This window comes from Chelmon rostratus, chromosome 5, assembly GCF_017976325.1.
Source record: "Chelmon rostratus isolate fCheRos1 chromosome 5, fCheRos1.pri, whole genome shotgun sequence".
NCBI lineage: Eukaryota > Metazoa > Chordata > Actinopteri > Chaetodontiformes > Chaetodontidae > Chelmon > Chelmon rostratus.
The window spans coordinates 17835363-17847372 of NC_055662.1; the positions used below are offsets into that span (position 1 = coordinate 17835363).

At 42.3% G+C, this 12010-nt stretch overlaps 1 protein-coding gene across 1 annotated transcript; it reads right to left on the reverse strand.

The window, feature by feature from the left end:
- LOC121606227 (transmembrane protein 252-like) lies at positions 1 to 791 on the reverse strand. Its single transcript, XM_041936423.1, has 2 exons — positions 526 to 791; positions 1 to 238 (listed from the first exon to the last, which is right to left on the reverse strand). Exons 1-2 carry the CDS (start codon positions 789 to 791, stop codon positions 1 to 3), a joined length of 504 nt encoding a protein of 167 aa, XP_041792357.1.
- Between the last annotated feature and the right edge of the window lie 11219 nt (positions 792 to 12010).

A 12010-nucleotide genomic window follows, 5' to 3' on the forward strand; every position in this document is an offset into this window, starting at 1 on the left:
TCAGTGTCCGGACGAGGCCTCCCTCTCCTGAGGAGGGCGCTCGACTTGACTGTACCGGGGAGGCTGCTCCCAGCTCCACGAGCAGTCTGGAGCCTCCGAGCCGTCCCGGCTGTACAGAGGAGGAGCGAGGCTCAGCACCACATCCACCCCGTCAGCCACAACCACGTACTCAGGGGCTGTATCAGGACGCAGCTGGCTGCCCTGGGACTCTTCGTACGATGGAGGGAAGGAGCTCGGTCTGCAGAGGAAAAGACATAATATGCGTTGGGGACATTTGTTTTGTTTTAATAGTTTAGTTGACCACTGCAATGCTCATCACTCAAAATCTGTTGGCCTGTTAAAAACTCACCTAAAAAGTAGGATAGTGCATACATTCCCAAACATTCTTTATGTAGTTACAATGATCCCTGTGAGGCTTGCAGAGGTGCTGTGTAATTCACTGTTTCAATACAAATCAAGGCAGGTTTTCCACTATTCTTATGGTTTCTCTTTTTAAAGTGTATCTGTGGTCACAGGTGGTCTCACCTTTCTATAGAGTAGACATGGACGTGTTGCTCGTGTCTTCCTCTCTGGTGTGTCTTGCTCCTCACGCTGTGGCAGATGGTCCAAAAGACTCCGATAAGCGCAACCACGAAGCCGAACATAATCATGACGTAGGCAGGGATCACCCTCCACGTGTTCCCGTCATCTTTCCACAGAGACACCAAGTAGACCCCGGTGCAGGTCAGCGCAAATCCCACACCAGGCAGGATCATACGGGCCATGGACCACAGCTTCTTCGTCACATTCATCATCATTTAACTCACTTGCTGCTTCTTTATTTGAGTTTCCAGTTGCCTTTTTCTTTATTTTGCTGTCCTCTGATGTAGAGAAGCACCTTCACAAGTCTTGATGACACCAGTGTCAGGCAGGAGGTTTTTAAGGAGTCTAGCGGTTTGATCTCTTTAGTGCCTGTTCTGGGACAGTTTTAGACTTGCCTAAACATAAATAAAGTTTCTCAGTTTGAGCGCCAACAGATGTAGCTGCAGTTGAAGGTGTGTGAGTCTTTGCCTCTGCAGGTGAAAGGGGAGGCGACTGGGATGTTCCTGCCCTCTTGGTTGTATATTAACACAGAATTAATCTCTGGACAGAAAGAAAAGAGAGATCACGTAACAACAAAAACACAGTCAGAGACAATACTTTGGGCTGATAGCTGACAAGACAGAAACATGACAATAGACAATAGAGAGGTCTATCTAAAAATGGCCTTTAATTTTAGTTCAGTGGTAGTTAAAGTGTATTGTTCCATACACAGTGCACTCACTTATCGCAGGTAAAGATACTGTGACTCTGAACATGATGTTAATTGATATTTTGTACAAAATACACTGTATATACAATAAGACTGATACTGCTGCTATTACCACTATTTCAGTGTAACATCTTAAGAATGACGGCAGTCTAATTCAACAGTAATGCTAGAACCTTTTTTAGTAAATGAAATTTATCATATTTATTCTGCTTTATTTGATTTTGTTTCAACATGTTCCTTTTTGAGAACCAGAGTGCTGAAAAAGGTTTGAAATCATGACTAGTTTACAGTCAGACAACAACAAGGTCTAATTTCTAAATCTTGATGCAAGAAGTATACAGTAATACAGTCATGTCATACTTGTGATTATTTTTTGTGATATCTGACAAATAAATTCTTGCGTGTGCTGCGTTTAATCTATGTTGTGTCAGTCTCATAAATTAATTTAAAAAATATTCAAGCCTGATCAAATACCTGTTCAGTTTAGCATCTAACCACATTTAACGCTGCACCATGGTCACTAAAGTTATTCTTAAATTTGCCTATATCTACTGTTTTTTATACATATAACTGTTTACCTGTAATACTGAAGAAAATGGTGAAAGGAGGGAAATAATTTCGATTTTGGAGCCCTTAAACTATGTTGATAGGTTTAAAATTTTCCCAACTCTAGTCCAAACTGATCACCAGGTTGCGGCACTGAAACAGGCAGTTTTACAAATTAACCAACAGCTCCTGAGCATTTTACAGCCGAACAGTATTCTTCAGTAATCTTTGATTCTTTTTTATATTATTAATACAAACACACTGGACTCCTTCTCACAAAAAGTCATCTCGACCAGCTGCACAGCTGGCAGTGAGCCTCCAGTGTGAGACAGTCCGTGCTGATCAAATGTTGAGGTATTACACAACACGTTTCTCTGACACAGCACAGTGCAGAAGTCACAAGATGCTCCATAAACCTGTGTTCACAGGCCTGTGAATTGGTTCACATGTGCACAGCATGATAGTGCACAAACATGCAAACTTAACACAGTTTGGAATTAAAAAGGTATAGCTTTAGATTTAGATAAGACTTAAAAAGATTTCAGCTTTATCATGGTCACTCATGCAGTTATATTTATCAAAAAAAAAAAAAAGATTTTAGAAGATGAATGCACAGCATTAAACTGGTGAAGTACTCTTAATTGTCTATATAATAATTGTAGTTTACTTTTGTGTAATGCTGTGCATGTGTTTTTTTTCTGTGATTTTCTATGGAACCTTTTTCTTCTTATCTTTCCTCTGAAATATGAGATTACGTAAGTCCTATCCAATAAATTATACCCTTAAATGCTCTGCATGTACTTTGGCCTTGATGCTTTTAACAAGCTGTGATGTTCAAATATCCTTTGCAGTGAAAATATGACTTCCTTGTGACATAAAAACCTCTGTTAATCTTTTCTAGATCTTTTATATATGATCCTCTTCACTGAAGGTTTATGTGCACATGAATCAGGTATTTTCTTGGATTTTTTTAAAGCGACAAAACAGCTTTAAGCTTGTTCATGTGCTTTGATTTTATTGGAACATATCAGACAAATCAGAACGTTTGTACAATTCCTCTCTAAATGTATGAATATATTAAGCTTTGTAGAGATGATACCACATAAATAATCTCGGAACAAGCAAAGGTAAAATTTTTCTGTAATTTAAATGTAAAGGTAAGAAAGATTGCATTATGTTCTGCTGTGTGGCATGCATTACTTATGTGCTCTTTCCATTCTGTCCTTCACCTCTACTGTGCACCTTGTTCTGTGTTTACTGACATCATTTAATGACACTTCATTGTGAATGGCACAGTAGGCTATTTTTGGATGTTATTATAAATGTAACCTATCCACACCTCCTCAACAAGTCTTGTTTTGAATGCAGCAACAGTCATCAGAGCCGTTATTGGCACTCTGAGAGCGTAATGGTTTTATCAACCTTATCTGTCTTATCAGTGTGGAGTGTGGAGAATCCCCTGAGCTCGGCTTGGCTAGCATCTAGATATTGCACCACGGCGATGTTTTCCGACAGATTAACACACCCCTGTGTCTGATGCCCACGTCAGAAACAGCAGCAGCTTCTTAATAGGCAGGAATTACCAAGAAATGAGTGTTAATAGTGGCAATCATAATTGTTCAGCAGATTCCAAATGTGGCTGATCTACACATTCAGCAGTCTGATGCAGTCCCTGCGAGATGGCAAACTGCAGTACTTTAAACACTTTAAACAGCATGTAAGCAACACGTCCCTGAAGATTGTACAGTTTTGAGTTTTAGTGTCATTATCTGGCACGAATGAGCTGACCTGTGAGAGAAATTAAACACCTAAGATCAGGAGAATGACACAGCAATGTGCTGCATGTATACAGCAGGTAGTCAGCAAATAATCAAAGGCAAGTGTTCACCTGTGCTGTGGTTTAATCTTCATCTGGGAATGCATTATTGCTCATGGGGATTTCACCGTCTGTGTCATTATACAGTAACAGAGCCACTGTAGCTTAGAAACGCTATTTCAAAGTGTTTTTCCTCCGTTCCTCTGGAGGCTTGTTTTATTTGTGCAGAATCACTGTATGTGGCTGTGTGTTTGGGGCCTTTGGAGGGAGCTGTTGGTGATCTGATAAGCACCTGTTTGGCACACTGCTGAAAAGTGAGGGGGGAAAAAACCCCAGCAGTCTCATTATGAGGGTCTCTATCATTAACAGATTAGTTGACACTATCTCTGGTATTACTGGAGTTTTACAGCAGCTCTGCACAGTAGCTGCAAAAAAACAGTGACTGTTTTTCACATGTTCAGTTAACTTCCCTGAAAAAACTTAAAGGGCTGCTTCACCCAAACGACAAGTAAACATTTCTCACTTACCACATGTCCAGCCATGCAGCTGCAGATCAGTGATGAAATAAAGGAAACAAAACAAAATCACTACATTTGCATTACATTCTCCTTGTCAGGTCTGGAGATCTGGTAACTTTGAAGGCCGTAGCATATGATTTACACAGTTTTCATACTCATCAAACCGTTCAGTGACTCTTCATGCCCTGCATGGAAGCATGTGCATTAGTTATGTTTCTCCACTCACGTTTTCAGCCCCACCTATTTGTAGTTTTGGTCAATAATTAGTCCAGCTGTGGGTACGCCCTGGTGGCCTTGGTGCCAAGCTGTCCCCAGCAGTGGTGGCAAAATGCAAAAGATTACAATTGTTTTATTATGTGACTCAGATTTAAATTGTAACTACTACACCTCTGCAATAAAAACACACAGGTCACCCTGAGGCAGACCAGTGTTTCCTGAGTCCACCAGTGATCCCCAGTGATCCAGTCAGGGACAATTTTTTTGTCCCCTCTCTATTGTTGACTTTATAAAAAAAATGCTGAAAAAAGAATTTGTCCAAATATTAGAAATTTTGCATCAATCCCCCTTCCCAGTCCCAATGAAGTGAGTGTGGGTTTGTGTGTGAATCTCACAACACTAAAAAAAGACCAGCTCACCTAATGAGGATGGTCACTCAACAGCCACACTACAAGAATCAGCTGCTGCTTGCATCTTTGTAGATTCCAGTCATGAAATGAGAACTAGTATTGCAGCATCTCTCCCACCATCTCCTCACCCATCTCCTCCGCCACCACCACCACCACCACCAACGGGACCTTGGTAGCGGTTATCAGCACCGGCAGCTACCTCAGAACGGGATGGAAGTTGTGCATCTGTTAGCAGTCCATCTCCGAACCCTCATCTGGTAGAACTAAGCAATATATTCCAGATGACCCTGGGGTGGATAAACTCAAACAGGTTCTCCAGGATAGTTTTCCAGCTCAGCTCCTCTCTGGGCAGAAACACACTTTTGCCAGTGCATGGTGCCAAAACAGACACTGGCTTGAGTACTTGAGATGCTGCAGACTTTTCCCTTGTAGACAGTTTAGGGCTCATGCATCATTGGATTTAATGTTTACAGTAAAAGGATGAGAGAACTCTTTTCCCACTTTGAAAAAATGTGTTCACTGAGCACCGAAGAAGCATGCCACAACCCTGGAAAGCTTACTTGATTCAACTTACTTTTGAGAAGGACGTGACCAAGAAAAGCAAGACAGAATGGAAACACCGTTTACTGAGGAGATTCCATTCATCTGGGAAACGCAACAACTGCATTAGTTCCAGCCTGAGCCACCGACGTGTCGTAAGTAGGCCACAATCATATTAGTCCTATTATTTTCTGAGTTGTCTTCCAGGTTTCGGGTCGTTGTATACAGTATAAATAAAAATATTTCAGTGGATGTTGGGCAATATTAAGTAATAGATACGTGAGAGTAGAATAAAATGCGCCCTGAGTTGAATGCTGTCATAGTCTTGCTTGTGCTGTATATGGTGCTGATGCCAGGACTGTGAATACCCCTCGCCTCATCCCTCCTTTTCCAAGCATGCAGGAGAACCTAGGATGGTCACTACTGCAGAAACATGCCGGTGAAACATGGTGGACTCCATGGAGTATGTAAAATCTTAATCTGTAAAGTAAGATGAAAAATAAATGTATCTGAACAAAAAGTACAAAATATCCGTCTGTCTTGTAGTGAAGTGAAAGTATAACGTGTGAAATGCTCACATAAAGTACCTCAATTTTGTACTTCATTCCACTACTATAGGAGTTTTTCACATGTAAAGAACTAATGAATTCATTATGTAGTCTACTGCACATGCAGGCTGTAAACCTCCCAATTAAGCTCTATCTTGCACACAGACACACACACACACACACGACCTCATTATTGAACGATAATTATAGACAGGGTGAGACAGAGAGCCATTAGTTGTGAGGGAAGGAGTGAAGGGACGGTTATTAATCAGCTGGACTCTGATGAGGACCTGCCATCCCCTCTGTCATTAATACACATCAGGGTCAGACTGCACACTCAGCAGTACACAGTTTTACTCTATATATAGTCATCACATCGGAAGGTAAGAGTCGGTGGATATCAATTATAAGTTTGTGTATAAAGTCATGTCATATACATGGTCTGTTCAAGCATTTGTAGTCATGCAGGAGTAGTACCCTGAAAGGTCCAGTGGGGGCGATGTTGCATTATTTTCTTTCAGCAGTGCCAGTGGCCAGTGAGCAAGAGCCCTGCAGCACTGCTTGGTAAAAACAATTTAATAAGGGAAGATTTAGGACGTCTAACTAAAACAATCACTTTCTTCTACCACAGCCGGTCCAGAGGGTGCATCATGTGGAGTTAAAGCATCTCTCAGTCACACATGTAACTTTAATGGGATCCATTTGGAGGCAGGGTGAAGGTTCCAGCCTGCCTGGTTTCAATAACCATGATGCTCTATTTCACTGGGGATTGTGGTTGAGATTTTTCCCCATTTTGTCACAGATTATAAATCTCCTCAGCTCCAACGTCTTCATACTGTAAAACCATTCACTTACACACCAGCCGTGGTGTTTTAGCATTTTGGAGATGCTATTAAAGATAAAAGAGATATATCAAATGTGAAAGAAAAAAGTGATATTAAAACTTGGTCAAAAAGAAGTGAGAGGAGGGAGGGAAAGTGAGGGAAAAGAGGAAGTAAGAGGTAAGTAGGCGAGAAAGAAGAACGGCAGAAAGGTTTGAAACTTTTCAAACTTTAACTCCCACCCTGATTCTCTGTGTCTTTTTGACTCTACTTCTAAGTGGCTTTCTTACCGCTCTTTCCAGGTCCATCCTCCGGTGTTACATGTGCTCTTGCCTGTAGTGTTCACTGCTCTTCCCTGTAGTAGCTGTATAAACCCTCGCAGTTGTGTGGACTAGCCGAGGCAGGAGGGGATCAATGAGGAGATCGATAGGGTCCCTGGGAGTCCTAATAGCCCTGTTACTGCTCCCTGACTCCCTGCCTGCCTGCCTGATATAGCAGCCCACTAGGGGGGGAGCCGTGTGTGTGTGTGTGTGTGTGTGTGTGTCAGTCATCCAAATCCTGTCTACAACCCCCCGCTGAGTCTGTACTTACACTTCGGTCATGATACAGCACAACAAGTTCTGTAATTGTGTCCATTGGTGGAGCTGATGACTGAGGGTGAGTTCACTTTCAGTCCTCATGTCATGTTCCCTGGAGGTAAACTACAAGAAGTGTACCACTGAAAGAAAGAATAGTTAACACATCAGTGATAGAGCACATTTGCAGATGCACTTTAATGTAATTTTGAGGTACTTTTGCTTTACTTAAAGAGGCAATGCACCAATTTTACAAGTGTCCCGCGGAAATAAGTTCATATTGGACAATTCCGCTCACGATGAACACAGTAAATCACAGTCTTTCCCTGATCTTAAACCTTACTGTTGTCATGTGCCGATATCGTAGAAAGCATGAAATGTTGGCATTGTAAGAAATGTTGTCACTGCTTAGCCTGTGTAAGCAGTTGTAGACTATAATGTCTTCTTTGGGCAAACCGGCAATTTCCCACCTCAAGACCTGGTAACATTTCAGGGAAAATGGCTGCGTTGTGAATGAAAGCATTAATGTGGCAGGAACGTCAAGGGAGCGAACCAATCGCAAGACTCCACAGAGGACGCGTTTAAATCCGTGACTGTAGGAAAAAGCATTACTCGCCCTGCAAACTTGTTGAATACAAAATTACAAGAGCGCAGAACATAAACAGCTCCCTGTTGCATTTTGGGTTGTGTAGGAACCAAAGTTAATGGAGGGTTATAAGGATTAAAAGTCAGAATATATCAGTCTCTGCTGCATCAGTTTGGATCATCTGGACCTTTCCTTGTTTCATGTTAATGGTTTCTATATGTGTGTCTGTGCATGTTTGTGTCTGAGGTTTAGGTCTGTGGGTTGCATACTGTCTTCAAGTGGGTGGATTTATTAAATACTTTTGCTGCATACTGTTGGTTGCTGTACACACTTTCATGTAAGGCACATTTAGCTCACTTATGAAATGTACTGCATGAATAAAATGGTCTTGCCTTGCCTAATTCACTTGAGTACACCTTTAAATATTTCAATTAATCTATGTTTCACTGCATGTATTTGATAACAGTATTTACTTGTTACAACTTAATACAATTTTCATCAAAACCACATACTCATGCATGGCACATTGATACATATTTATAGATTAAGATATGCTGTAGTTGATTTACTGGTGCTGCTGGATTATATTGAGAGTTGTTTCTGGACGAAATATTAGAAACACCAAACTTTTATTTGACTTTTACTTTTACATGCAGTGGAGTATTTCTGCATTATGCTGCAATCGTAACTCCAGTAAAGGTCTTGAGCACGACTTACACCACTAGCTGATGACACATTTTCAGGTGGAAAAAGCAATGTAACTGTACCCTCAGCTCCACCTGGTGTGCATTTGTTACTATTGAGGTTTGACTTGAACAAAGAAAATTGATTCGGGGTGTCTGATATGACAGAAAGAAATCTATGGTGCAAAACTTTCGCAGACTCCCTGAGAAATTTCTGATCTGTAGCTGAGATGATGAAGCCTGCTGCATTGCATGTGTCATCCAGCCCTTGTCTGCTACCCCCCACTGTGCCTGCATTGATATTTACAACACGATACAGTGCAGGTTCTCTCAGTGTGCCCACTCGAAAATGAGTTGTGAAAAAGTACAATATATCAAGTCTGCCAAAGCTTGCTGCTATCTGAACGCCCCGCTGATTTCCCAGATTATCAGGCTTCACACTGGCACCTCAGTTGTGGTAATAAACATGTGTAATGGAGGTTTGTTGGTGAGACATGGAGCAACAGCAAAGTGAGTCCAACTCAGATGATTTTTACCGTCTGAATTTCAGGATATAATTTGTACCAATTAGATCAAAAATCAGGAACAATGAGGGTGAGTCTTTGCAGATGTCTTTGCAGTTGGGCCATCGCTGGGTTTCCCTCAAACATCAAAAACAGATGGGAAGAAGAAAAAAAAAGACTACAAATAGCCATGTAGAAGCAGCTGCAACCGAGGAGCCAACAGGAAAGTATTTTACAAAATGCAGGCTTTTCATTCAAATACTTTAATCACATTGAGATATTTTTATAGTTGAGGTGTGGTGGAACTTCGGGCTGAGTTACAGGCCATGGAACAAAACCTTGGTGGGTTTCTGCTTTAGTGCCAGAGAGAAGAAGTTATCATTTCCAATCATGTAGGGATCAGTAAGTCTGATTAAATCTAGAGCATAGATACTGCATAGATCTATGGAATGCCCACCGCCCCCCCCTTCAGACAATATGCCTCTGCAGCCCATTTTAGCTCTCCACAAATACGCCTGTGATCGCAGCCCTACACCACATACATCACATACTGTGGATGTGAGGATGTAAAGTTCAAAGATCCGCAGTGGAGTCATGTTGAAGGCAGATGTTGCGCTATATATCAAGAGTTCCCGCATTACGTTCCTCCTGGGTAAGATGATAAGATGATAAGGCCATGGCCGTCCTGCATGGGCCGAGGGGGAGAGGTAATAATCGCAGCGTATAATTCAGGGTAATGAAGGCTCCGCCACTAGATCAGCCATAAAGAATGATAGGGGAGGCAGACGGGGAGCCGCTCACGCGTTTGACCTCCACTGGCATTCCTCCACCTCCTATAAATTCGTGCTGTGGTCTGACTCCAGGCAAAAAGAAGGCGAGGAAGAAGGCGAAAAAGGAAGGAGATGGACAGATGTAGAGGAAAAGGAGGAGGAGGGAGAGAGGAGATGAGTGACAGAGTTAAAGAGAGAGAGGGAGCGCATGATTTAGCCTCAGCCGAGGCACAGAGGTCAAATCCTGCTCTCTGATCTTTGGAGAAATATACTGCACTTCCTGTCTTCTTATACACTACTGGATCCAGAACAGTGCTTCGTAATGTACCGAGCCGTGCTGGAACCCCTGTGAGAGGAGAGGACAGATGAAAAGTGGAGCCTCTTTGTTTAATTTCTTGTGATTGCAGCAGTGTAAAGATCCTGTCAGCCGTGAGTGACAAATGAAAACATGCCGAAAATAAACGGCGGCATCTATTTCCATCAAACAAGGAAACATTGTGCCACCTCTCGCACAACTCTCTACCACTCAGCGTGTCCCTCCCTCTCCGTTTTCCCTCCAGTTCATCGGTATGCAGGCGGTGTGGCGGTATACTGTGGGCAGACTGGGCTGCGCTGCTCTCCTCTACATGTCTGCTAAATGACAGTAATTATTTTCCTGGGCTGCAGGCGACTCATGCATGTTTTATTTCCACCTCCACCTCCCCCATCTGCCTGCATGGCGATGCATGGCACACACCGTGGTGAGATGAAAAAAGAAAAAAAAAAATACAGCAAAGCATTTTATTTCTCTCCATACCTTCCTATGGGTCCCCGCTGGGTCCTCCAGCCTCGGTTCCTTTACTGAGGGGCCTCGGTCTTTTATGGTACCAGAGGGGTTTTTGCAGGGACTGACAGATGCTGTTAGGCTGGTCTCATGATGGCCTAGACACAGATAAAGATACCTAATGGTGTTTCGGGTACACTGGCTGCAGTTGTAAGCATTTTGCCACAAAATGGCTACCGTGTTTCAATTCAAGTCCAGGTGTCACTTGGTGTTGGGGGTGACATCCATCAGCGCAGTTCCTCTTGATTTCACCCAACCTACAGTGGCTCCTAAGGCCTGTGAAACAGTATGACTTACCTAACAGCCTAACCAAACATATTCTGCTCTGACAGAACAGTCGATCATAGTTGAAACTATGGAAAACCAACCCTGTCAGGACTCACTCAAGGTTGCCTGATGAATGCATCCTATTAAATCTAGACAAGGCTGTGTCTTTTTTTTCCCCCTTCATGGCACCGTGTTGTGTGTCACGCCGTCCTGTGACATGCAGCTCGTTTGGTGCGACTCAGGGGATCTCTAATACCCCTGCAGCTTTCATAATGAACATGTGGCTTCTCTCTCTTGGGCACAATTTAGCGTAATTCATAAGCAGAGGACGGGGCATTAGCCAGATGGTGCTGTGGGTGGCATCCTTTCTCTGGCCATCCATTAGAGCTGCGTTGGTGACAAAATTCCAGTGTGAGGAGACTGACAAGGTATCTGTTTTCAGCATCCATCCAGTTGTTTGTAATGTGTGTGTGTGTGTGTGTGTGTGTGAGCAGTGAGGGTGTTATAAGTGGGTAAATGGGATCTCTGTAGCTCAGGTTTTCTCAGGGGACAAGTTCGCTCAGGTAAAATTAGAGAAACAAATAAATATGTGAACAAATCTAGATGCAATGAAAGTTTTTAGAATTTGCAACCTGAAATTGGAAAAATGTGTCTGCATGCCACAGGGACTTGGAAAGGGTTGGAAAAAACAATTTATGCCAGATTAATTTAGGAACTTAAATTACTCTTGCTTTGCCCCACCTTTTGGATCCAAAAACAAAACAAAATGAATAACATTTATTTTGGGATTGTTTAATGTTAAACTCATTTTGGTCACAGAAGACATGTTCATCCTCACAGAGGCTTGGTTATTTTTGGTTGGTTGGAGGGCAAACATTGATGATGGGTTTGGCATTAGTCAGAAATCAGACTCTTACAGCTGCAGAATTCAGTATTTTCATGTGAACAATGGGACAAATGAGTAGCCGAAAGGATTATTCATAGTGATGAACCCACAGATGCACCTTCTGTGTACTTGCACCTTCTGTGTACTTGACTTTTATGTACACACATATACTATAATTATATACATTTTAGTATATCAGCACATTTCAGTT